At 42.0% G+C, this 25958-nt stretch overlaps 1 protein-coding gene across 4 annotated transcripts in view; it reads left to right on the plus strand.

Annotated features, from left to right (window-relative positions):
• ZKSCAN3 (zinc finger with KRAB and SCAN domains 3) overlaps positions 1–25544 on the plus strand; it is a 27218-nt gene extending 1674 nt beyond the window's left edge. The window contains exons 2-6 of one of the 4 annotated variants that reach the window (XM_057699986.1): positions 1329–1469; positions 5373–5486; positions 18299–18764; positions 20423–20546; positions 21476–25544. In XM_057699986.1, the coding sequence (XP_057555969.1) occupies positions 18357–18764; positions 20423–20546; positions 21476–22329 (1386 nt within the window). In that variant the 5' untranslated portion in view covers positions 1329–1469; positions 5373–5486; positions 18299–18356 and the 3' untranslated portion in view covers positions 22330–25544. Of the gene's footprint in view, positions 1–1328; positions 1470–5372; positions 5487–18200; positions 18765–20422; positions 20547–21475 lie in introns of those variants that run through there. The other 3 variants (XM_057699989.1, XM_057699987.1, XM_057699988.1) reach the window with 3 other exon arrangements.
• The last annotated feature ends 414 nt before the right edge of the window (positions 25545–25958 follow it).

Raw genomic sequence — 25958 nt, forward strand, 5'->3', positions numbered from 1 at the left:
TCAGTGTCAGTATTTTATGTCAAATGTGCAAGAAATTTAAATCTCTTTTCACTGTGTTCAGTGATTCCAGTTCATTAATTACATTATTGAACAATCCAAGAGCCAATTTATTACTTTATTCAAAATTTAGCTTTCCTCCTAATTACTATTTTCATGTAATCTGAAATTTGTTTTGTTATAATTTGCTTCTTTATATCAGAAAAATCTTTTTATTTTATTGAATATCTTTATTGCTTTTCTCACATTCTTTTTGAATTTTCTCTGTTCTTTAGTAAATTTTCTTTATTTCAAATTTATCATTTGTTCCTTAAATCATACCAAAATGTCTTTCCAAATTGCAGATAAAATGACTTATTTCTAACCTCTGTAGAGGTTTGGATTACACAGGGGCATCCATTTATGAAAACTCAAAGAATGTACAATTATGATAATACATTTTATTATACATAATTTTACCTCAGAAGAAAAGAGCTATAAACAACTATTGAAATCTAGCTAGTGGCATGCACACTGAAGTATTATATTTAGGGGGAAGTATCCTGCTTGATGTCTGCAACTTACTTTGATGTATATTAAGAAAATATAAACATTAAGAACAATGAGATGAATAGATGAATAGAGGGGAATAGAGATGTGATACAGCAAATATAGTAAGATGATAATTGTAGAATCTCAGTTGTGGATATATAATATAATATGCACAGTAAAATGCTTTCAACCTTTCTGAATGTTTGAAGATGTTCATAACAGAATGTTAGGGGAAAGGAGAAAAGATTCACAGCCAGTGAAGTAGAAATGCAGAACTGCTACTGCAAATGGTGGAGGCAGGGATCAAACAGTTGAGAGAAGTGTGCTTGCCAGAGTGGACATACTACGCGTCAACTATAAATTGGAGCTTGCCATCTGCCTGTACAAGAATTAAATCACTTTGTGCTACTGTAGCTACTGACCTTCCACATCCCCTGAAGGGAATTCAGGGTGGAGACCAGGAATGAGGCACTCTGTGCTTTGGAGGATGGGCGGAACAGGTCTTCGGATAGATGTTTTCAGGAGCTGATTTTATGAGCCCAACCCTTGCATCTCCTCAAATCTAGAAAAGCAATAAATCCCTACATGGTGATGTCTCCTTCTCGTGACTAGCAGAAACCCCCTACAAAAAAATGTGTTTGATTTACCTCCTTTACCAAGAATACCTATATACTGATCTTCCCCCTGCCTCTTTGGAACAGTTTCTGAGTGCTATCTGGGATGCTGTCTCCCAGGCTGCAGTCCTAATTTTGCCGCAAATAAACTCAACTTGCAACTCTCACATTGTGCATTTTTTTAAGTCGACAGTTTTGGGGACCACAAATAAGGGACTCAGAGTGGACTTCTCTCCTTCGCCTGAACTCTACGAGGAACCGGAGCCTTGGTATCAGCAGAGGCCCCTTGAGCCTGTCCGCCTCCTCGGGGAGTCCAGATGAATTTGGGTAAGTCTCTCCTGGTTCTCGGATCTCCCGTATTGGTTGATGATCCTTGAGTTTTAGTTGGCAGTGTAGCAGGTACCTGCCTCCTCCCAGTTGAAAAATACTGGTGGGGGTGGGGCCTGGTTGCAAGATACCAGGGGAATACCCACCCAATTGAAAGATACTGAGGAACACCCACCTAGGTGAAATATCCTGGGGGGGGGGGGGGCAGGGCAGCGCTGGTTGAAAGATACCAGGGGAATACCCACTCAGTTGAAAGATAAGGGGGGGGGGAGGGCAGGGGCTCGGTTGAAAGATAGCGGGGAATAGCCAACCAGGTGACAGATACTGGGGGGAGCTCGATACCGGGGACAGCCCACCTAGGTGAAAGATCCTGGTGGGGGGGGCTGGCTGAAAGATACCAGGGTTTGCTCAGCTGTAGGAGACTGAGTGGTCTTGGCTGAGTGGTTAGATAAGAGGCTAATCTGATGCCTTTCCTCAGTTTGGCTGCCTTAATTGAATTTGTTGAGATAAAAGTGAAGATATTACATGAGAGCTTTGCTCCAAAGACAAGGGACAAGACTCCTCTCGGCCAGTATGGCTCTCTCAGGCGACTGAGAGATTTATGGGAGTGGTGGAGGCACAGTCCTCATACTGTGCAGTGGTCCCATAGGGAAACCCACTCATTAATTAAAACACTTGCTCGCTGGGGGTTGCAAAATACGAATTGGCCATTCAGCAGTCCAAGCACCTGTGATGGTCTTAGACTACCGAAGGGAGGACTGAGGCACGTAAGAGAGATGAAATGACTCTGGGGTGATGCCTAGAGGAGTTAAGCTCACATGCAGCACACTGGCCCACCACACAATTTCACTAGTGTTTTTTATCCCAGACAAATTCAACTTTAAAATGGGAAATAGAGCCTCTCACAGAAACATGGGGTGTCAGAAGGCCAGCCTCTTTCTAACACCCCAGCCAGTTTTATGTACATACAAAAAAAGCTTATATTTGCAAGTACCTACTTAATTGGGAAAGTTATATTAAGGGAGATCTCAACCTAAAATGACCAGATTGGGGTTCTTTTGATATTCCAAAAAATATTTTTGCACGCACAGTTAGAAGGAAAAAAAAAAAGCCGGCCATAAGATCAGACTGAATGGAATGCTTACTTTGATTGGTATCTAGAAGCTTCTAAAAGAGAAAACCAAAGAGTAACTTCTTTGCAGGAAACCCAACAATTAATTACTTGAAACTCTATCAGACCAACTTTTCAAAACCATTTAAAAAAATAGCAAAAGTGGGGTATCTGAAAATTATGAATCTTCAATTGCGTCAATTAAGTACACAATGCCAGTTGAAGGTTTAATTGACCCCCATTTAATTCCCAACCAGTAGAAAAAGCTAGCTTGAAGAAAAAAAAAATTCTCTGCAGAATTCTGACCCTAAGGGAATGTAAGTCCTATTAGGGAGAGACTGATTTTCTCTCCGTCCGCCTTGAGACCAGAACTCTCAGGAACAAATATCTTATCTAAACTATCTCTAACTCTTGAGATTGAAAAGGAAAAAGAAAAACTGGAAGAAGCCCTTTAAATTTTTTTCTTATTCCAACTATTTATAAACTAGTGAGTTTTTATATTGTGATATCTAATTCATAACTAAGTTTGGAAAATGAAGCTTTGAGATCTCTGGTTGTGTCTGTCTGGATATATGTATGTCTCAGTGTGTGTCTTTGTCTTTGGATATTGTTGTTGAGGTTAATTTGTAAATGAGCTCTATTTGATTGGCTTAAGGAAAAATAGGTGCTTACAAATCGAACAGTTCTAAGTACAAGAGAAAGTAAGCTAAATAAATTTCAGGTTCACGTGAACTGGGAAATATTTAGTATCAAATTAATAACTGGTATTAATATTTGTTTTTTGATCTAATTGTGGCTCCAACAATAATCCAAAGCCCACCAATTCTTTTACCACTCCCAAAACCTTCTTTGTTTATCTTAAGAGGCTTGTAAGTATTAAACAAAAGGGAAACAAAGTCATCTTAGGAGGAACTTGCTTGTACCTTTAAGAGGTAAATGTCTTATCTGGTCATCTAAGGAACCCTTATCTCTGCTATCTTTTTAAATGCAAATTTGAAAAAAAAAAGGGGTAAAGTAATTTAGAACTTGACTTGTCAAGGATAAGTAGAAATATTAAGTTTCTTTTCTGTCAAACAGTAGTAAAAGGGTTTGGCATCTAGATGACCTCGATTTGTTCCATCTGCTGGAAGTCAATTTGAATCCAACCCCTTGTAACTGATGCCTTTTATGTTGTACCTGACTTAGTGCTAAAATTTTGGAATGAGAACTATGCGGCCTCTGTGTTTGTAAGTTCATATGTATCTATATGTTTGTTGTAGATGTATGGTATTGCCAAAAAGGAATTCATAAAGAGCTCTACTTAATTAGCTTTAAAAAATTAATTCAGCGCTTATATAAATACTCAGAAATAGAAAATAATCTGGCCAGAATGAATTTCAGGTTCATGACATCTGGAAAATTCAGTACTAAACTGATATCTTGTATTGAAGGTGGCTTAAGCTTGTTGGTTTGATTAATGTAGACATGTTTTAGAGCCATCAACATTAAGTATAATTTTTATATAAATTTTTATTGTGCCTAGGTGTAATGTAAGCTAAAATAAAATCTTGTTACATCTGTTACAAATTTGTCATCAAGGAAAGTAACTTGATGTGAAGAAACTTCTAAGGAAAGAAAATGTAAATGAGATAAGAACTTTTAGATAAATTCTGTTAAGAAGAATTATGTTTTTGGAATACCTACCTAAAATAGTCTCTTCAGATCCTGGTAACTTGAACTTCTTGAGTTGCCCTAAATTAAGTGATGAAAGCTTACTGACTAGCTAGATCATTCCCAAATAAAATAAGATACCTGAAACATTAATTACTGAACATTAGCTACCTTTTACAGAGAAATAAAAGAGTATTTAGGACTATTGATGAATATGTTTGGTGCTATGTTCTCAAAAAAAAAAAAGCGAACATTTTTAGAAAATATCACTGGTATTTATATTCACCAGTCCACAGAATGCTAACATAAAGGACAGTTCATGGTTGATCAAGAAAAGTAAGATGTGTGTTTTCAAGAAGGCATGAGGAATGGAATTACATTTTATTAAGGGAAAAGAAAGTAGGTCTGACTTATAGGTGACTGTTTCTGAATGGGAAATAAAGTAATGATACAGAAAGTGATAAGAAGTTTCGTGGAAAGTGGACCTTGAGAAAAGTGTTTTGTGCATGATCAGGATTGACTATGTTTAGATAAGTTTTGTTGAGTAAATTAATTTTAAGAGTAAGCTGGTGCAAAACTTGAATTTGGCTTTTCTCTCCATTAAGAGGACAAGTTTTCTTAAAATGTTGAACTGCCTTTTGATAACAGATTTTGTTTCCTTACCTTTTAAGTGATCTGTTCTTGTTGCTTTAGCTAAGTGAATAACTGTTGTTTCACAATGACCTGTGAGCCTATCTGACTGAGTGTTCGAAAACCTTTTCGGTATTTTTTGACAAACTACCTAAAACAAATGCTGATGAAGTAGTCCTTTTGACCTGTAGCTAACTTTGGGATGCTTCAAAGGGCCCCTGAAACATCCCAAAGAGAGATATAAACTAGGTTCATTTGATACATTGTTACATGGGAAGTATTGTTAAATGAATAATAAATCCTAGATTTTAGTGCATGGTAATTGTTATTAATATAGATATTCTAGAAATTATATGGAGTTCCTAAAATTCTGATATGTCCTGGTAAAATGTAATCAGTCATAATTCTAGTTATTATCTTAAAGTGTTGTATGTCACAACAGTAACCAAATTTGTCGATTGACATTGCAATCAGAATTTAAACACAACTTCTTAAACCTTATGTCATTATAGGCAGTTATGGTTTTATTCTGATGCCTTTGCAAAAATGCTTCCTCTTCAAGATTTATAAAAAGGACTTTTGGATAAATACAAGTTTCTGACTTTCAGACCATAATGCTGAACGGGGTAAGAAATTGAAGAATCCTAATGAGAAAACTGATGGCTTCATAAACTGTTAACAAAAAGGATAAGTTACATAGGACTGAGTGAACTGGTGAATGTGGTTATAAATTTTATGGTTTCAATCTGAAAAATTACTGGTTTAAATCTGTGTTTTCCAGGTGTAACAAAAACCTTCCCTTCAAACTAATTATGATTAACAATAATTTGGTAAATTATACATCTGTAAGCAGGATTGAAACATTTATCTTTTCTGTCTGTTCCCTCCAGATGGTGGAAACTCTTAGGTTCCCAGCAGCTTTATCAGATAAATTAGAAAGGCTACCTCACTAACAGGTATAGAAAACTCAAGGTATTTTGTGAACCTTGAAAAGGAATTCACCTACATCTGTTAGGCAAAAATCCGTGATAAGCCCTTGGCGTGGCTTTCCTAGCCCTGAGAGGTCTTTTAAAAGTCCAGTCTGAGACTCCTTATAAAAGTTTCAGCAAAGCAAAAAGCCTATATGATCAATTATAGTCACATAAATTATCAGGCCAAGTTTCTTTTGAGAGCAGACTTATTGTGCAAACAAATTAGTCTTAATTTGGTTATATTGGGTAAAAATGAGGGTAATTTAAGAGAAAAAAAGATTATGTTTGAATGAATATTAAGTACCAGTTTTGCTGATGGAGGTCTGTATTTACTAAGATTCACTCCCTGGATAGTTCCTTGCTGTTACGCTATAGTAATGTAAAGTCCAACTGAAGTTTTAAAAGGACACTTTAAGTTTGTTTCTGAAGCTTATCTCAGTAATCTATCTTTGGATGAAAATCAGATGCCCCACAACTTGCAACCAGGGGCTTATGCATACTAAAAAGGACAAAATTTAAAGGACAATCTCCAACCTAGATGGCAGAACACTTATCAGAGGAGAAACTACACTTACACCAGGAGAAGAAGCCGACATGAGAAGTAGGCAGCTAGCCCAAGATGCTGGACCTGACTCGTATGAGCATTTATAGTGTTTTCTTGACTTCTTGGACCTTTACATATAAATCAGATGTTTTTCTATCATGGCCACAATCCTATGCTAATTTAAAAAATCAATCCACTTGTTGGGTTTGTGGCCAATTACCTATGACTAGTACTTTTGGGTTGCCTTGGTGGATTTCTCCCCTCCAAGGCTCTAATTGGATGGCCCTTAGGAAATTTACTCTAGAGAAAGAGAAAAAAAGAATTATAGTCCTGTTCGGGGGATCCCCTTGCCTGGCCAGTTAATAATACTTGCTCTCACGCTGGCCATACATTCAAGTTTTCTTTTAAGGTCACTCAAGCTCAGTCAGAATGACAGCTAAGTCTCAAACAAAAACTGTTACCTCTCGTCTATTAAAGGGAAACTTTCCACAATTATGGGATGGGTTTATGTGGTTAACACCAGGCTATGATCATTTAAGTTTAAAAACTCCTCTATGTTGGGAATGATTAAATCATGCTAAGGATGATCAGCCCAGTAACATCAGGAAATTAGGCTGGGTGCCTTATGAACAACGCCTACATGTTATTACCCTTAGAGAGAGTGATTGGTGTGGAACTGACTGAGTCAGATGACCACAGATTCACTGGGTTGCACCTAATGAAACTCACTGGGTGGTGGTTTGCTGACAATCTTTGGCATTCCTTGGTGCCGAGACCAGCTCGGCGACTCGAGGTGAGTGACGGGTGCCACAAGCTTAAAGAAAACACAGACACAGATTTAAGAGAAAGATGGGACCGGGGGACTCAAGACCTCTAGGATCAAGAGCCTCGCTGATTGATCCCACATTGCTTTTATTGAGTTCTTGGCCTAGTCTAAGGGTCTAACACTCCCAGTTTAGTCCCACAAACAAGGTTATCTTTGAAGTAAAAAACAAAGGCCTCACAGGACGGGGGCAATGATCTTTGTTTGCCTCCTGGGTCTGATTTGAGCAGGGTGTGGATTTGAGCTGGGCGTGGAGAGCAAAGCAGCCCTGGGGGCAGGAGACCTCTCTCAGAAGGATTAAGGGTCTGTGCCCCACCCCTGTTGGCCCCTCTGCGACTGTGCCTGTCTTAGGTTGTTCCTCCCCTGAGGAATCTTACCTGTCTCTGGCTAACCAGCCACCCTCCGGGGCCAAACAGGGTGATATGAGGTGTGCAAGTGAGAAAGGGGCTGCGCCCCCAGAGAGGGTCAATATTGTTTCCATGGTAGCCTATGCCCCCATGGTCTCCACACCCAGCACCTTTAGTTCCTCCACTGCTCAAGCAGGACATTCTGCATCCAGTTGCTTGGCCCACATACTTTAATTACTTTTAGTAACAGTTTCAAAGTTTCAGAAAGGCTTCTGAATGTTTTCCCACACCTTAGCTTGTTGATCTCTGCCTTCACCTTCTCCTGGTGTTTCCCCTGTGTGCTTGTCTCTGTGTCCAAATTTCCCTGTTTTAGTCATATTGGATTAGGGACCCGCCCTACCCCAGTATGACCTCATCTTAACTAATTACAATCTATAACAACTCTATCTCTAAAAAAGGTCACATATATTCAGGGCAATGATGAATGTCAAGGCAAGTTTGTAAGGGGCTGGAAAGAAAAAGATCAAAGGATCAAAAACAAGGTCTGAGGAGGAGGCATGTGGATGGACCTATGAGGGTGGGCAGAAAGTCTGAAGATCATTGTACTACAAGTTAAAGCCCTTCATAGAACATACATCAGGGAAGAGGCAGTACACATCTTTATGATTTTGAGTTCTCCTATACACAGACATAGTATTTCCATGGTATATATATCCATTATCTGTCCTTAATAAATAAAAGTTTACGTTTCCATTAAGGCATTGTATGTATTTCTTCACTCCCATAATTGCTGTCTTTTAAAAATTACATTTTCTAACTTGTGCTGGTGATGGGAAATGCAATTGTGAATATGAATTTTTAAAAATTATACCAGCTTGCTAAACTCTTTTATTAATCATCATAATTTGAGTGTTCAATTATCTTGAACATTCTACTTAAACAATTCAGCATGTTCCTTAGAACAGTTATGCACTGTAAAAAAGAACAGTGTTGCTCATCATCCAGTTATACAAAGGGTTAAGTCACAGCCCACTGCAGTCGCCCACCAATAGTTGGGAAAAACAGAATGGAGCATTCTGGGCTTTGGATAAAGGCACCCCTAGATAGTTAAGATGCAAATCTAAGGAAGAAGTTCATTGACCCCCAGATTCTTGCATCTTCCTATGCATAGAAAAACACTAAAATCATTAACTTGAGCTATTTGTTCTTTGTGACTACCAGTAATCTTTTACCAAGATGTATGCTTGACTATTTGTATTTCCCCGGGTGGGCAGGGGGTGGGTGAATCATATATACTGGCTCCTCCTCTACCTTCCATGCTACTGAGAGGCTGTTTCCCCACGCTTTAGTCCTCGGGTCCCTGAATAAAACAACTCACAGGGACTTCCCTGGTAGCCCAGTAGTTAAGAATCCGCCTGCCAATGCAGGGGACAGGGTTTCCATCCCTGGGCTGGGAAGATTCCCACATGCTGTGGAGCAACTAAGCTTGTGCACCACAACTACTGAGCCTGTGCTCTAGAGCCCACAAGCCACAACTACTGAAGCCCACAAGGAAAAGTAGCAACTGCTTGCTGCAACTAGAGAAAGCCTGTGCACAGCAATGAAGACACAATGCAGCCAATAAACAAATAAATTTATAAAACAAAAAAACCTCACAACTTTTACATTATGTGTTTTTCTTCCAGTCAACAATATTTATAATTAATGCTTTAATTAGGTAATATGATCAGCTTCAAAATGTACAATATATTTGAAAGAGTCAGTCTTCTTCTCACCCTTGTCCTTTTCACTGAGTTTCTAACTATTGTTGACTGAAAAAACATACACAGTGGAGAGTTGTGAGTTAAGTTTTATTTGGGGCAAAATGGTGAGGAGACAGCATTTCAGATGGCTCTGAGAAATTGCTCCAAAGAGGCAGGAGGGAAGGTCAGTACAGAGGTGGTTCTGGTGAAAGGGGAGTGCACGCAATCAAGCTCACACTTTTTGCAGAAGGTTCTGCTGGTCATGAGGAGCAGACATCACCATGAAGGATTTTAGTGCTTTTCTAGATACGAGGTGATGCGAGATTTGGGCTCATAAAATCTTCTCTTGAAAATATTTAACTATCTGAAGACCTGTTACACCAGTTTTTCCCAGAGCACAGAGTGCCTCATTCCTGATCTCTACCCTGAACTCCTTTCAGGGGGTGTTGAAGGTCAGCAGCTGCAGTGGCTCATAATTTAATCCTTGTAGAGGTAGATGGCAAGGGCCAATCTGTAGTTGACACCATTCACCTCTCACAGGTAACCACTATTATTAATTTTCTTATGTATTTTTTCCAGAGTTTCTTAACGTAAAAAAAATGTTTACAATTGGTAAAAAATTAATCAGACCATCTAAGAAAGAAATGGAAAATTTTATTTGAGCCAAATTGAGAATTATAACCTGGGAACAGCCTCTCAGCTCTGAGAACTGTTCCGCCTGTTAGAGGTCAAAGCACAGTTATATAAGTTTTTGAGACAGAGGCCTGCACGTTAAATGACCTATTATTGACAGTTCATACAATCTAGCGAGTAGTGGGTCATGAGTCATTGTGGCCCCTTACTAGATTAGGAAGGAATGCTATCTTTTAAGGAGTTGTCTTGGTGCTGGGAGAGTGCTGCTCTTTATGGTTGAGCAGGTTCGGCTGATGTGTAATGCAGGTACACAGTGCACAGGGAGGGGAGAGAGGAGGCCAAAGGGCAGAGAAAATTTTTTATGTTAAAATTTTTATTGTCTTGCCATAAAGTATGAATTCTATTTCATGTTTTAATTTGCAAATGTAGCAAACTATAGACAGAGGCCTGCACCTTTCTTTCCTTCCTTTGTTACAAGTGAAAATGTCATTTACTGAAAGCCTCTTCAGTAGCCTGAGGGGAGGGTAGCTGACAGGGCAGGAAGCTAGTAACACCTGAGTGTCTGTCCAGGAGGTGGAGGTGGCTAGAGAGGCCTGGAAGTGGCCTCTGCCCCACCTGCAGTGGTTTGCTAGTTTGGACGTGTGGTGAGTGTGGGGTGAGTAGGGGATGCCCATTGGGCACCCACATCCCAGTGCGGGTTTAGGTCTCTTTCCAGGCTCTCCTCTGGCAGACCCACTGTTCTTTTGTCCCTGGGTTGGGATGTGTTACCTGTGTCTGTAGAGAAGCCCCTCCCTCACCTGTCCCCTGCAGTCCCAGAGGAGACCCTAGGAGAGGCTATAGGGGATGGAAGGGCACTCTCTTGTGGTGGTAGGGGTCCCCACCTAGGGCCCACTACACTATCTCTCACCTAGGGCTGTTTCTGGGAGTCTGGGTCCATGCCTCAGGGCATTTGAAGACAGGATTCTTGGGTTGCTCTCACAGATGAGCCTTGAAAATGGGATCCGTTACATTTTTGCTCCGCCTGGAGACGAGGTCAGTACTAGGTCTTTAAATTACTCTCTGGTACTGGACAAGAGCCTGGATTTTGGAGTCAGACTGCCTGGTTCAATTCCTGCCTTATTCCTGCCACTTATTTGCTGTGTGACTTTTGGCCAACATCTTAACCTCTCTGTGCCTCATTTTACTGCTTTGTAAAATGGGGATAATAATATCACCTAACTTATTAGGTTGTTGTGAGGATTAAATAAGTTAATATGTATAAGGGCAAACATAGAGTAGGCACTATTTAAAGATTTGCTATTATTATTATTTCTAACTCTGAAGATGAAACCAAGTGGGACCCTATGGGGCCCTCCTGGGTACAAATCCTTTCTGTGTCCCCCATTTCTAGTTTGTAGGCTTTGTTCAGCCTCTTAGACCCTTCCCTGAGTTCCAAAGGGCAGATTCAAAGAGTTGCTAATCAAAGAAGCAAGGGAATGCAGAACCAAAGGAGGAACAATCAAAACAGTAGTCAGTGAATAAAGCTGGGTCCTGGTTCCTTCTCCAGGAATACACAAAACAATATTTTTTAGTTCTGTGGGAACTAAGGCTCCACCCAGGTGGAAGATGGTAACTCCAGGCTGAGCATAAGATTCCTGGAACACTGCCCTGTTGCCTTGCCACCAACCAGTCAGAAGAAAGTCACACACCCTGCAGCCCTCACCCCAAATTTTGCCTGTAAAAACTTCTCCCTGAAAACCATCGGGCTTTTGAGAGTCATCCACCTGTTCTCCTCGCTTGGCCCTGCAGTAAATCTTTCTCTGCTCCAAACTCGGACGTTCCGGTTTGTTTGGCCTCACTGTGCGTGAGGCATGCAAACTTGCGTTCCATAACAATTTTGGTGAGTCAGCCCAGGAGACCCTGCCCTGGCAGGTCGACCCCGACCAGAAGCAGCACCTTCCCGAGTTCCCAGCAGCTGCCAGAGCTCATTTTGCTCCGGGCAGCTCTGAGGAACTCTCCCTGACAGGCACTGACTGTCCCTGTACGAGGCTGTTTGGAGCCGAGAAACATCTTGAGTTACCGCCCACTTTTGATATCTCTTGGGGGTAAGGCATTCTAGCTTGCGCAGGCTGGGAATTTCTCTCCACTCCATCCGGGCTCATTCGCTTGTGGGAAGTGAACCACTCTGGGTCGGTTCTCTTTTAAGAGCTGGGCCAATCTGTTTGGACGAACTTGCGTTCAGTAACAGTGACATATTATCTTTAATGAGTGGTCTTGGTGACTGGCTTTTCTTACTGTTTATTTAAATTTTGGTGTCATTTGTCAGCTCTTTTTGTAATGGATGATTTCTGTATTTTAGGAGGGAAAAATAAGATAGCTGAAGAAGAACTTATTCTAAAGCAAAGACTCAACTGGTTTGTTTTCTGTGTTGTGATGCTCAAACTTCCCAAAGCTTTAATTCTCAGGAAGCCTTTTCCTTGGTTACCTGGATTCATGAGGAGCAAGAGAGGTTTTTTAACAGTAAAGAAGGCCCAGAACCCGTGGTGTTATTGTTGAACACAAGCCCATGTGCCCAACGCACAGTGAGGCCAAACAAACCAAAATGTTGGAGTTTGGAGCAGAGAAAGGTTTAGTGCAGGGCCAAGCAAGAACGAGCAGCTTGTGGCCTAAAACCCTGAATCCCCCCCATGGTTTTCAGGGAAGAGTTTAAAAGGCAAAATTTGGGGTGAGGGCTGCAGGGTGTGTGACTTTCTTCTGATTGGTTGGTGGTGAGGTAAACAGGGCAGTGCCCCAGAAATCTCTCACTCATCCTGGAGAAAAGAATCTTACCTTTCTCCACCTGAGTGGGGACCTTAATTCCTCCAGAAGAACTCAGATATGTTGTTCAGTATATCTCTTAAGGAGGAACTGGGACGCTGCTTTATAGCTGCACTATTGTTTTGTTGTTGTTGTTTTGCTTTGCTTTTTTTTTTGTAGTTGTTTTTTGTTTGTTTTTGTTTTCAAATATTTATTTGGTGGAACTGGGTCTTAGTTGCGGCTGAGGGCTCCTTAGTTGTGGCTCATGGACTCCTTAGTTGTGGCATGAGAATTCTTAGTTACAGTATGCATGTGGGATCTAGTTCCCAGACCAGGGAATCGAACCCAGGCCCCTGCATTGGGAGCATGGAGTCTTATCCACTGTACCACCAGGGAAGTCCCTGATTTGCTTTTTTAATTTTTATTGGAGTATAGTTGATTTACAATGTTGTGTTAATTTCAGGCGTACAGCAAAGTGAATCAGACTATTTGACTGTGCCCCCACTGTTTCTGCATTCCCTCTCTTCTCTAATTAGAAACTGCTTGAATCTGCCCTTTGAAACTAGGGAAGGTCGAGGAGGCTGAAGCCTTTTTCCTATAAACAAGAAACTGGGGACATGGAAAGGCTTTTTTTACCCAGGAGGGCCCCATAGGATCCTGATTGGTTTCACTATCATATCAGTTCACTCACAAATACCTCAGTGTTAACTTCTAACAAATAAGGGCTTTTATTTTAATATAACTGGAGTATCATTATTACACTCAACAAAATTGACAATATTTCCTTAATATCGTGTTCAAATTTTCCCAATTGTCTCAAATTGGGAATTTGTCTCAAATTTTTTACAGCTTTTTTTTCCCCCCAGTTGGGTCCAAATATTTTTTACCATTTGCATTTGGTTGAGATGTGTATTCAACCTCTCTTAATCTATGACAGTTCCTATTCCCTCTCCCTCCTCTTTTTTTTTTTTTTAACACCACTTATTTGTTGCAGAACTTGGGTCTTCTGTGCTATAAAATGTCTTACATTCTGGATTTGGCGGACTGCTTCTTTTAATGAATATCTTTAACTCATTAGTTCGCAAACTCAGCTGCACTTTGGAATCATCTAGAAAAATTTTTAAGTTATTAATGCCTGATTTCCACCCCTCCCCCCAGAATGACTTAACTGATTTTGGCTTATAGTCAACGTATCAGGATATTTTAAAAGCTCCCTAATGATTCTAATGTATAGCAAAGTTTGAAAATCTTTATTTTAATTTGCTTCTCTGTTTCACCTGTGCACTGGTATTTGGCCCTGGAGACTTGAGTAGACCCAGGCTCACCTATTTTGGCATTATTCATTCATGTAACAGTGCCCCAGATATCTTGTGGCAGCTCATTAGGAATACGTATTTTCTGGAACTGTTCATTTATAACACTTGATGGGGTCTCAGTTTCCTGAGTTCCATCCCTTTCCTGTCATCCTCTGAGCTGTAGAGGGTTGGATTAAGGAACAGAAACTCATGAAGATATAGACTTGGAATTGTTTTTCCCCTGGTAACTCCTACGAACCTTACATTTTCTGGCTCCTCCATTCCACTGAGTAAAGAGGGACTTACACCTCAGCCTAGTTGAATAACTTTGCACTCACTGAAAATCTAGTCTCATCTGGTTCAGAGGAACCTCAGGGCTCCCTTCCCTTTTTAGGACAGGCCCAGGTCCCACGGCTTCTGGGAAGGGTAATGACAGAGGAAGTAGTAACCTGTGAGGTATGGTGTATGTGTGGGTCTCTCTCCCTTTCTCCTTTTCCTGGACCTTCCCAACTCAAGATGGGAGTTTGAGGGGAGGGAGAATTTTCTTACCTGTCTTTGCTAAAGTTGGAGGAGATCAATCTATAATCCCATCCTCTAGGTTTTATTCAATAAATACTTCCTATGTGCCAGGCAGTGTTCTAGATGTTTTACAAATATTAACAAATATATAATTCCATAAGGTAGATCCTTTTAATTTCCCTTTTAGAGAAGGAAAGAGCGTCACTAAGTAGTAAATAAGTGACATGCCCAAGGTCACACAGCAAATCAATGGCAGAGGTGGGATTTGAATCAAGGCTGTCTGTTCCAGTGCCCATGTTCTAACTACAGTGTATGGTAGTTTACACAGTGAGTGCCAGCTCTCCTGTGAGGCACTGAGGCAGCCTCTGAGTGCCGATTTGTCACTTATCTCTGCAGCCTGCTGAGAGTTCACAGGGGCAGGGCATCTATCTCTAGCTTCACTCCTTGTGGGACACCCCATGCAACTCCCCAAGCATGTTTGCAGGGGACATAGACCCCCCAGCCCCTTTCTGCATATCCTTCTGCTGCCAAGTGGCCAACTATGGGAAACCTGAGCAACTCCGACGTCCACCTCTACTCCCTGGCAGAAGCTCTGCCCTTCACCCACTTGCCAAGTGACTTCCTCTTCCAGTCCCTAAATTCCCCATAATTTTTGACATTGAGGCTTAAAGGCAGATTTTGTAATTCAGAACTTTACAGTTTCATTCTTCACAGCAGTGGTTCTAAGCCAGAGGCCCTTCGTCTCCCAAGGTAAAATCTGGCAATATCTAGATTTTTGATTGTCATGATTGGAGGTGGGTGGTGCTTCTGGCATCTAGTGAGTAGAGGCTGGGGTTGCTGCTGGACATCCTACTTTATACAGGACCACTCCCCAGCCTCTCATACCATAGACTTAATCCCACCCAAAATGTCAACAGAGCTGAAGTGGAGAAACCGGGCTTTACAGAAATAACGACTCACCTAGTGCTTTCACGTTCGTTCCTTTCACTTAAACAACAACCACAAACTTGCTCTGTGTTTACTATGTGTGAGGACCTGGGGAATAAAAAAATGAGTAAGCTATAGACAGAATTGTTTTCAAGAAACTCACAGTCCAGCAGGGTAAGGAGATTTTAAAATCTGAGCACTCTCAATGTGCTGTTTCCATAAGCTATCATATTTATTTTGCAGGAAAGGTAGGAAGTGTTAGTGGGAGGAGACAGCTCATTCTGCCTAAGGGGGGTGAAAAAGGCCCTGCAGAGGAGGGGACATTGAAGTTGGGCTTCAGGGCTCAAGTGCTATTTGCCCTGCAAAGATGGGGGAGCATGAAAGTAAATACTAAATGAAGAGTATAGTAAACAGCCTGTCAGGTCAGTGGCACCTCTTGCAAATCCCAGGAATCTTTGTGCCTGTTAAAATCCAGATACCTCCATTGAGTGAACACAGTCTGGAGGGCACAGGTTTGCCGTACCTGAGCCCCCACTGGCTGGCACATTGAGCAGTACACAACCTGTGTGACCATATGTGATGTTCCCAGAGTTTAGTTACCGGTTTATGGGGACAGAGGATTGGCAGCAGGCATGAGTAGAGATAAGTGCTTTATCTGGACGTGAATGGGAGCATCAGTGGTTTTAGGCAAAAGAAGGACTTGCTTAGATATGTATTTTAGAAAGAGCTCTCTGGTAGCACCCTAGAAAGTAAGGAAGGAATGAAGGGGTTGAAAGCACTTAGTAGGCTAGAGACAATAATGAGGGCTTGAGCCAAGGCAAAAGCAGTAAGAATAGAGAAAAGGAAACAGATCTGAGAGACATCCCATGGTTAAGATAGATTGGACCAGGTGATCTAGTGTGGCAACTGAATGAGAAGAGCAAGTCAAAGATAATTCTAAGGAAACCCAGCAGCTGGTGCTGCTGTTTCTAGAGGATGCCATTTTGGGGAAGGAGCAGAATGGGGAGAAGAAAATCAGCTTGGTTTGGGCATATCGAATTGGATTTGTTTGTAAGATTTCCAGCTAGAACTGTCTGGGAGGCAGCTCAGGATAGGGATCAGGAGTCTTCAGCCTAGAAATGAGAGTTAAAATCTTATATGTGATTAAAGACAGTTCTGGGGAAGAATGTGGAGAGAGAAAAGAAAGGGTTGAGAACAGAACTCTAGGGGACTTCCCTGGTGGTCCAATGGTTAAGACACTTCCAATGCCTGGGGCACAGTTTTGATCCCTGGTCGGGGAATTAAGATCCTACATGCCCCTCAGCTCAGCCAAAAATTAGGGAAAAACAACAACAACAACAAAAACAAAACAACTCCATGGCCCACTCATACTTAAAAGGAGAAAGCCCAATGAATTATACTATTAGCTGACATTTATATAGTACTTACCAGGAGCCAGGCACAGTTGTACAAACTTTATACATAAACTTACTTAATGCTCACAATATCCCTAATGGCTATTACCCAACAAGTAAGTAATAAAGCCAGGATTATGAACCCAGGGCAACCTGGCTTGATAGTCTGCACCTAACCAGACTGTGAATGGGGGCTGGAAAGAAACAGGAAGGAGGCAAGCAGGAGAGAATGGAGCCCCTGAATCCAGGAACAAGATGGTTTCTGGAAGTGACAGCTGCATCAGCCTGGCTGCTTGAGAAGAAGCCATGCAAAATGGTAACTGGGGGAAAAAACCTCTGGTTATATTTGCAGGAGCAATCGCAGTGGTCATTGTTGGTGGTTTGCTGCCCGCAGTGTATTAAAGGATAGTGGGAGCTGAGGACTAGAGTCAGGGACCAGAGGCTTCCTTCTAAGGACTCTGGCTTTGAAGGGAAGGAAAGAGTGGCAGAGTGAGGTGCCAAGAACCAGGGGCAGCCACTTCTCTCTCCTGGGCAAAGGCTTGGTGATGTATTCTGCTTCTTTGGTGTTTCTGAGAGAAACAAAAGGTCCCTTCCCAGCCCAAAGCTCAGAGGGTTCTAGGGAAGCCCTTCTTTCAGCTGAATTTGAGTGTCACTTTCATGCCAGTTGTTTGGGCAACCAAGAGCCTCACTACCAGGTGCCCGGGGTTTAAAAATTCAGTCTCATTCTTTTGATCCAGGGCCTGCCATTTTTTCTTTCTCCTTCCTGCAGTGCCTTGACAGCAGATAAGAAACTGGTATCCGTTTCCTATTGCTGCATGACAAAATTTACCACCAAGTTATCAGCTTAAAATAGCCTATTTATTATTTCAAAGTTCTGTAAGTCAGAAGGCCAGGGAGGCTGAGCTGAGTTCTCTTCTTAGGGTCTTCCAAGGCCAAAGTCAAGCTGTTGGTAAGGCTGGGCTCTTATCTGGAGGCTCTGGGAAGGAATCTGCTACAAGCTAATTGAGGTTGTTGGTAGAATTCAGTTCTTTGTGCTCAGTCCGGACATGCTACCTCATCATGTTCAAAGTCCTGGGGATTTGGGCAGGAGCCTTTGGGGTCATTTTATAAGTTGGCCAACCACAGAATGGTATAACTCTGAGTGGGTCACTGAGTGGGCTTCATACAGAGTCCAGGAAGTGGCCTGGGTCCCTGTCAAACGTGTACTCAGCCAGTCTCAATTTCTCTCCTGACTTGTCCAGAGATCTAGAACAGGGAGGGGCTACCCAGGCCCACTCCCGTGATATCCTTTGGGGGTCTCATTGTGGGATTAAGGTTTGGGGTGGCTCAAAGAGTGGAACCGCAGAGGCACTTGCACGTGGGGAAGAAATCTTTGCAGCTGCTTCCCAGCAATGTCCTTGGGCTCTTGGGCGTGGGAGGAGGGAACTGGTTGCAATTTTACTGGTTAATAGCAATCTCCCACTTCCAGGAATATTCTGCAGAAATATACTCCCGCTAGGGTGGCTCGAGTACCGCTTTGGCCCAGGATGGCTAGAGAATCGAAGGAAAGCGCAGCCTTGGACGCCCAGTCTGCAGAGGATCGAACCGGGATCCTGACGGTGAAGGTGGAGGAGGAAGCCTCCGCTTTGGCTGCCCCAGGCAGCCTGGCTCTGTGCCGGGAGAACTCCCGCCAGCGCTTCCGAAGCTTCCGCTACCCGGAGGCTGAGGGGCCCCGCGAGGCGCTAAGCCGGCTCCGGGAGCTCTGCCGACTGTGGCTGCGGCCTGAGATGCACAGCAAGGAGCAGATCCTGGAGCTACTGGTGCTGGAGCAGTTCCTGACCATCCTGCCGGGGGACCTGCAGAGCTGGGTGCGGGAGCAGCATCCGGAGAGCGGGGAGGAGGTGGTGGTACTCTTGGAGTATCTGGACAGGCAGCTGGATGAGCCGATGCCCCAGGTAGAGAGAACGAGTTTAGCATCTGAAAGCTGTGGTCTGTTTCTTCCTGAAATTTCAAAATCGGAGCCTGGGGCATTTGTTTAAGATCTAGAAGTTCTCAATCTCCTTTCCTACCTGAACCTCTTTGCCAGTAAGGTGAAGTCCCTGGAGTATTTTAATAAAATACATAAAAGAAAATATAAAGGATTACAAAAGAACTCAATTACAGTATATTGAAATACAGTTAGTAAAGCATTAAAGAAATTTGTGATAAAGTTATATATGCTTTTTTATTGGTGCACTAAATAAGACCTAGGGAGAGTCCTAATAACTGGCAATTTCAAAGTTGTTATAAGCACAAATGACTTTGACAATATTTGCCTGGTGGTAACGTAATGTGATGTCAAAACATCTGCAGCTTCTATTGGTGACAAAGTCCTAGGTGTGCTTATTCCACATTGTTTTTTTTGCTCCCATTTATAATAGAAGTGCTAAACTTCTCTTGAAGGCTAGTGAAAATTAAAATATTTTTTTCCTATCCAGGTTCATGGACCACCTGGAAAGGAAAATGGGTTGATTTTTGCCTACATCTTCTTACCTGTATTATGAGATTGTTTCCCCTTTGCATTATCTGTGTCCTCGTGAACGTTCCTTCAAAGGATGTGTAGCCAGAGCCTTCCAACCAGTGACCACAAGACCAAGGTTCTTCACTGGGATCTATTGCACCTAAGCCCTTTAACAGTGAAAAGTGATTTCAGGTCTCTTAGCTTCAGGCTTTTCATTCCTTACAGAGGACGTGGGAAATTCTGAGTTGCAAATGAGAAAGTAAAACTTGAAAACTGAAGTTTGACTATAAACGTCTGGACAGAAGCCTGCATTTAACAGGGACACTTGCAGGGTCCTGTGTTAGGTGATTTCACATAATGTGATCTTATTTGCTGGTCCCCCAAATCCTGTAAGCTAGAAATTGTTATCCTGATTTTTTCAGTAAGAAAAGATGTTAGCATTCTGAGAACTTAGCAATTCTCAAACAGTTTTCGTAAAAGCATACATGTATGTAATGAGGGAGCACAGAATAAATAATGGTTAAGAGCATGGGCTCTGGAATCATTCTCCCTGAGCTCCCATCCTAAGCATTGCTGCTTATTAGCTGGGTGACCTTGGGTAAACTTCCTAAACTCTCTGTGCCTCAGTTTCCCCATCAGTGAAATGGGTTAATAATAGTCCCAACCTCGGGGGCTTCCTAGGTGGCACAGTGGTTAAGAATCTGCCTGCCAGTGTAGGGGACACAGGTTCGATCCCTGCTCCAGGAAGATCCCACATGCCACAGAGCAACTAAGCCCGTGTGCCAAAAAAAAAAATAAATAAATAATAGTCCCAACCTTAAGGTGGTGGTTGTCTATATTAAATGAGTTAATTATTTTAGTGCTCTTGGAAACAGTGCCAGGCACATAGAAAGTGCTATAGAAGTGCTTGATGAATAAATGAAAATGAAAATAAATGAATAACTTCTAGGCCCAGGTCCAAATAAATGTATAACTACCCAGTGGTAGCCAGCGGCAAGAATTGCTCTGCTGCAAGACGGCACTATTGACATCACCCTGGGGTTCACAGAGTAGCCAGTTTCAGCCAGTGAAGCCTCTCCTCAAGCATGAATCTTTGGCCCCTGTTTTTTTTAGGGGCAGCTGAAAATGGAAGATGTGGTCCTGACTCTCTCCCCTGGATGGACACAGCTGGATTCATCTCAGGTGAACTTCTACAGAGCTGAAAGGCAGGAGAACTGTGGCAGCCTGACCTCCTTGGGTAAGACTGATGGGCACTGATTTCTCGTAAGGTTTCTTGACTGCCTTTGTGAATTAGAACCACTGGGCTGTTAGAAGACATTGAACCCCCTTATGTTTGGATCAGAATCACCGTTTCTAAACTCTGTTACTGACCAGCTCTTTAACCCTTCTGATCTTGCCTTCTCCTCTGCCCCGGCAGTTGTAGTCAGGTTAAGTGGGATGAAGCACTTACAGCCCCTAGTATAGGTCCAGCTCATAGTAGATGCTCAGTAGATGCTGATTTCCTCCCTTTCCCTTCCTGGTGCTAGCCCTGATAGTGGAGGAGAGCTGAGGGGTCTCTTCAGAAAATGGGCAATGGGACCATAGAGTGAGAGCTAGAAGTCACCCAGAGATTGACTGCAGAGCCTGGCCTTGAAAATGAGGGTGCACAGGGAGCAGAGGTGGCACTCCAACTCAGATCTCCTAGTGTTGAAGGTTGAAGCCAGTTTTGTTTGGGTACCCTGCCACTACCTGGAATAACAGCAGAGATGGCTGCCCTTGTCATTGTTTGGTGATCAATTTCTGAGTCCCCACTTCCCCTCTTTTCTTACTAAATGCTTCAGAAGTCCTTTCACTTGCCTTGTTTACTCTTGCCTTCTGTGCAGCCCTTTTAGTATCTAATCCTGGGTGCACGACCCAGCCTTACTATCCTTAGAACTTAAAGCCACTGCATGTATCCCTAGCATAGTCCTCACCACCTTGCCCGTTTGCACTGTTCTAATGGACCCATTCCCATCCTCATCTCCTTCCTCCCCAGTGCTCGGTTCTCCCTCTTTATTTCCATCCTTATTCTTGTACTTAAATCCTCATCCTTATAGACCTCATAATTCTTGCCTCCCTGGGACTCATCACAAAACTTTCCTCTGTGGCAGGACAGACTTGACAGTTGCTGGTCACTTGTTATTTCAGGTGGTGAGATATGGACTAAGATCAGGGACCTGCCTCCACATGAGGAACATCCAGAAGAGGAGCCTGGGCAGATACCATACCACCTGGGTGAAGACACTGCCCAGATTTCTACATGTGCAGAAGCTGGTGAACAGGAGGGCAGATTACAAAGAAAGCAGGAAAATGCCTCTGGGAGGAGGCAGCACATTTGCCATGAGTGTGGGAAGAGTTTTGCTCAGAGTTCAGGCCTGAATAAGCACAGGAGAATCCACACTGGGGAGAAGCCCTATAAATGTGAGGAGTGTGGCAAAGCCTTTATCAGCAACTTTGACCTTGTCATTCATCAGAGAGTCCACACTGGTGAGAAACCATATGAATGTGAAGAATGTGGCAAGGTCTTCAGTCACAGTTCAAACCTTAACAGACACCAGAGAATTCACACAGGGGAGAAACCCTATGAGTGTGGTATCTGTGGGAAAACCTTTAGCCAGAGCAGCAATCTTCTTGAACATCGCAAAATCCACACTGGGGAGAAGCCATACAAGTGCAATGCATGTGGCAAAGCCTTTATGTGGAATTCACATCTCCTGAGACATCAGAGGATCCACAGCGATAAAAATGTTCAGAATCCTGGCCATGGAGAGACCTGGGAGAGTCAAGGGAGGATGGAAAGCCAGTGGGACAATGTTGAGGCTGTTGTGTCTTATAAATGTAATGAGTGTGAGAAAAGGAATAAAAGCCTTATTGAGCATCAAAAAATCCACACTGGTGAGAAACCCTATCAGTGTGATACATGTGGAAAAGGCTTCACCCGAACTTCATACCTTATTCAACATCAGAGAAGCCACGTTGGGAAAAAAATTCTGTCTCCATGATCCATATCTCATACGCCAGAGTTGGTGCTCATTTCTCATTGAACTGAAGCCACCTTGGAGCCCTAGCCGACTAGAAAATTGTGAGCTGGGCTTTATTTACCACCACACATCATCAGGTGTTTGTTAGAAAATATAGAGTCTGGCTGAGATGAATTATCTTCTACATTCTAGGTGACTGGAAAAAAAAAACTTTTTTTGATAGGAGGCTATGGGAGAGTTGTCTTGAAGAGGTATGACCTGAAATAATTTGTTCTCACCTATTGAACTTAAAAGAGCTCCCAGGCTGGCTAATGAATCACCCTCGGCCAGCACTTTATGACGAGTGAAAGGCTGTGATTTGGGTGCTGCTGCTCTGACTATTCATCTTGCTTGTAAGGAAACCTCCATGGTCTGTCAGATTCATGAAATCTTATACATGCCCCCTCCCCAACACACTCATACACTGTACAAGTGAGATTACCTTCATAGCTCTGAAAATCTGTTGTCATCTAGATTTCTGAAGAATTTGTCACCAAACTATTTGTGCTTGTGCCTAATTTTGAGGTACTAGATTCTGAGTTCATCCAGTGCATGTTTTGCCAAGCCTATAGGATTGGCAGAGTAGGGATAAGGGTGGGGTTACTATGACAGAAGGAATCCAAATTTCTTTACCAGGCCAGGAATTCTAGTATGAATGCTTTAAATAGTTTTATCATTAAATCAATGTGAATATATTTCAACCATGGAATTACATTCTCTTATTAATGTTTCCCTGACATTAATTTGCTACTCTTGAAGGAGAAAATGTTCCTATGCAGGTAATGTGAAAATCAGTTATCAAGTCAGGATAAAATAATAGATTCTCTAAAGCTCATCATCATGGTTCTCACCTTTTAGTTCTCCTGGGCCTGACCAAGTGCTCTCTAAAGCTCATGACACTATCCTGCCCACAAACTTTCTCCCTCCCCTCAACTGTATCAGACTACATCAAGACTTATACTAAGTTCAAACTTCCTCTGGGTCAGTGGATTCACACCAGATATTTGAAACTAGTATCACTTATGGTTTCAAAACTCCATTTTTAGTGTGGACCGTCTTGGTTTTCTTATATATTGAATCCCAAACCATTTTTTTCCATTCTTTGTCTCATTATGGTATCAGAGTAATCTTAGCAACATGAAAATATTTGGGAAATATAACCTCTTGTACTTTTTGGAAGAAATTGTGTAAAATTGTTGACAATCCTCCCTCTAATATTTGGTAGAATTCTCCAGTGAAGCCCTCTAGACCTGAAGATTTGGGAACTTTTGAATTATGAATTCAGTTTCTTTAATGGCTAAAGGACAACTCAGATTATCTCTTTCATCTTGGTTGGATTTTGATTGCTTTCACTTTTTGAAGAATTGGTCCATTTCTTCTAAGTCGTCAAAGTTGTTAAGTGCAAAGTTGTTGACAGTCTGCCCTTATGAAGCTTTTAATAAATGCAGGATCTATAGTGATATCCCCAATTCATTCCTGTTACTAGTGATTTGTATCATCATTTTATCTTGTCAGTTTTATGTTTTATTGGAAAATTTTTTGAAGAAACAGCTTTATATTGACTTTTTCCTGTTGTTTTCCTATTCTCAATCTCATTGATTTCTGCTATTTATTATTTTCTTCTTTCTGATGCCTTGGGTTTATTTTGCTCTTGATCTTTAGTTTCTTGAGGCAGGAACTTCAATTATTGATTTCAGACTATGCCACTTTTCCAATATAAGCATTTAGTGCTATAACTTTCCCTCTCAGCATTTCTTTAGCTGTGTCTCACCAACTGTGATAGGTTGTTTTTATTTTCCTTCAATTTCCTTTGAAACTTCCTCCTTGACTGGGGCATTATTTAGAAATGTTTTCCTTAGTTTCCAAATGTTCGGAGATTTTTCTGTTGTCTTTGTTATTTTTCAGTTTGATTCCACTATGGTCAGAAAATATACTGTTTGATTTCAATTACATAAATAGCATTTTCTGTCACTGCTAGCCATGTCATTATTTCCTATGTATCCTATGATACACTTTTTTTTTTTTTAATTTAGTGATCCTTTCTTTCCTGTTGCCCTAGAAGCCTCTGTCTGCCAGCAGTGTTTGTATCTCCAGGATTCAGCTCATGCCTTGCTCAGAAGCATTTATTATACAGCTTAGCTGGTCACAGAAAATCTGTTTCCTTCTTTTATCACAAGATTCTTGCAAGAACCTCAGCCTTTCATTCAAGAAACACTGAGTTCCTACTATGTGCCAGTCCTGTTTTATGTCCTTAGGATGCTAAAGTGAACAAGAGTAATGGCAAACATACAGTTCTTAATGCATGCCAAGCACAATTTTGGACACTTTACATTTATTACCTGTGAATTAAACAAAACAGACACAAATCCTTGCCCTTGAAGAGCTTATATTAACGTTAGGGAAGGGGTGAGTTAAAGATTGAGACAATAAACCTATTGAGACAATAAATGACAAAGAAAATACATAAATTATATACTAAGTAAGGGGAAACGAGCTACAGAAAATCTTGAGAGGGTAAGGATATATGTGGCAATTTTAAATACAGTGGTAGACAGGCCTGAGGTGACATCTGAGTCCTGTCACTGAACTGAGTCAAGCTGGCCATAGAATGGGACCTGGACCCTTCAGCCCACAGTCCAATCTTCCCAAAGGCCCTTTGCCTCAGCCTCCCAAACGGAAAGGCCTGATCCAGCACACCTGGTTTCAGACGCAGTTGGGAAGAGGCAGGGGGAGAACGAACAGAAGGAAGGCTTCCCATTCCAAGAATCTTACTCCGCAGCCCCTTCCTCCACATAGCACTTGGTTCTAACCAGAGCCCTACCTGGAGTTTCCAGGACGACCTCAAGAGGAGGGGTGCAACAGTGGACTCCAACCATCCTCATGGGATCCTCTGACACCCTACACCGACAAACCACTACAACTCGAGGTACAGGAATTTGACTCCAGGTGGGTATTGCCACTTCCCTCCTGGGTGCACTTCTGGCTCCACTGTAGGATTGTAGGAAAGCCCCCACACTCCATGGTTGCTCTTGAGAAGATTGAAGGACCTTGCTGACCCTGTCTGCTGATGTCCAGTATTGGTGGTTATGGCCGTGGACTCGATTCACTGTATCTGCAAAATTCTGACACTTTCTTATATGGTTGTTTGCTGACATTACCGGACTTTCATATATACAGCATCCAGGGACACGTAATTCCTATTTGTTAAATAAAAGTAGTCACTTACCCCTACTGGCCTGACATTCCATCTGTCATACCTTTGACTGACTAAAAAATGGGCAGAAGAGCTGTATAGCCATTTTTCCAAAGAAAACATAGATGGCCAATAGGTACATGAAAAGATGCTCAACATCAGTAATTATTAGGGAAATGCAAATCAAAACCACAGTGAGCTATCACCTCATGCCTGTTAGCATGGCTAGTATCAAAAAAGACAAGAAATAGTAAGCGTTGGCAAGGATGTGGAGAAAAGGAAGCCCTTGTGCACTGTTGGTGGGAATGTAAATTGGTGCAGCCACTATGGAAGATAGTATAAAGATTCCTCAGAATATTAAGAATAGAACTAGCATATGATCCAGCTATCCCACTTCTGGTTACCTACCCAAAGAATA

The sequence above is a fragment of the Hippopotamus amphibius genome, chromosome 11 (genome assembly GCF_030028045.1).
Source record: "Hippopotamus amphibius kiboko isolate mHipAmp2 chromosome 11, mHipAmp2.hap2, whole genome shotgun sequence".
NCBI lineage: Eukaryota > Metazoa > Chordata > Mammalia > Artiodactyla > Hippopotamidae > Hippopotamus > Hippopotamus amphibius.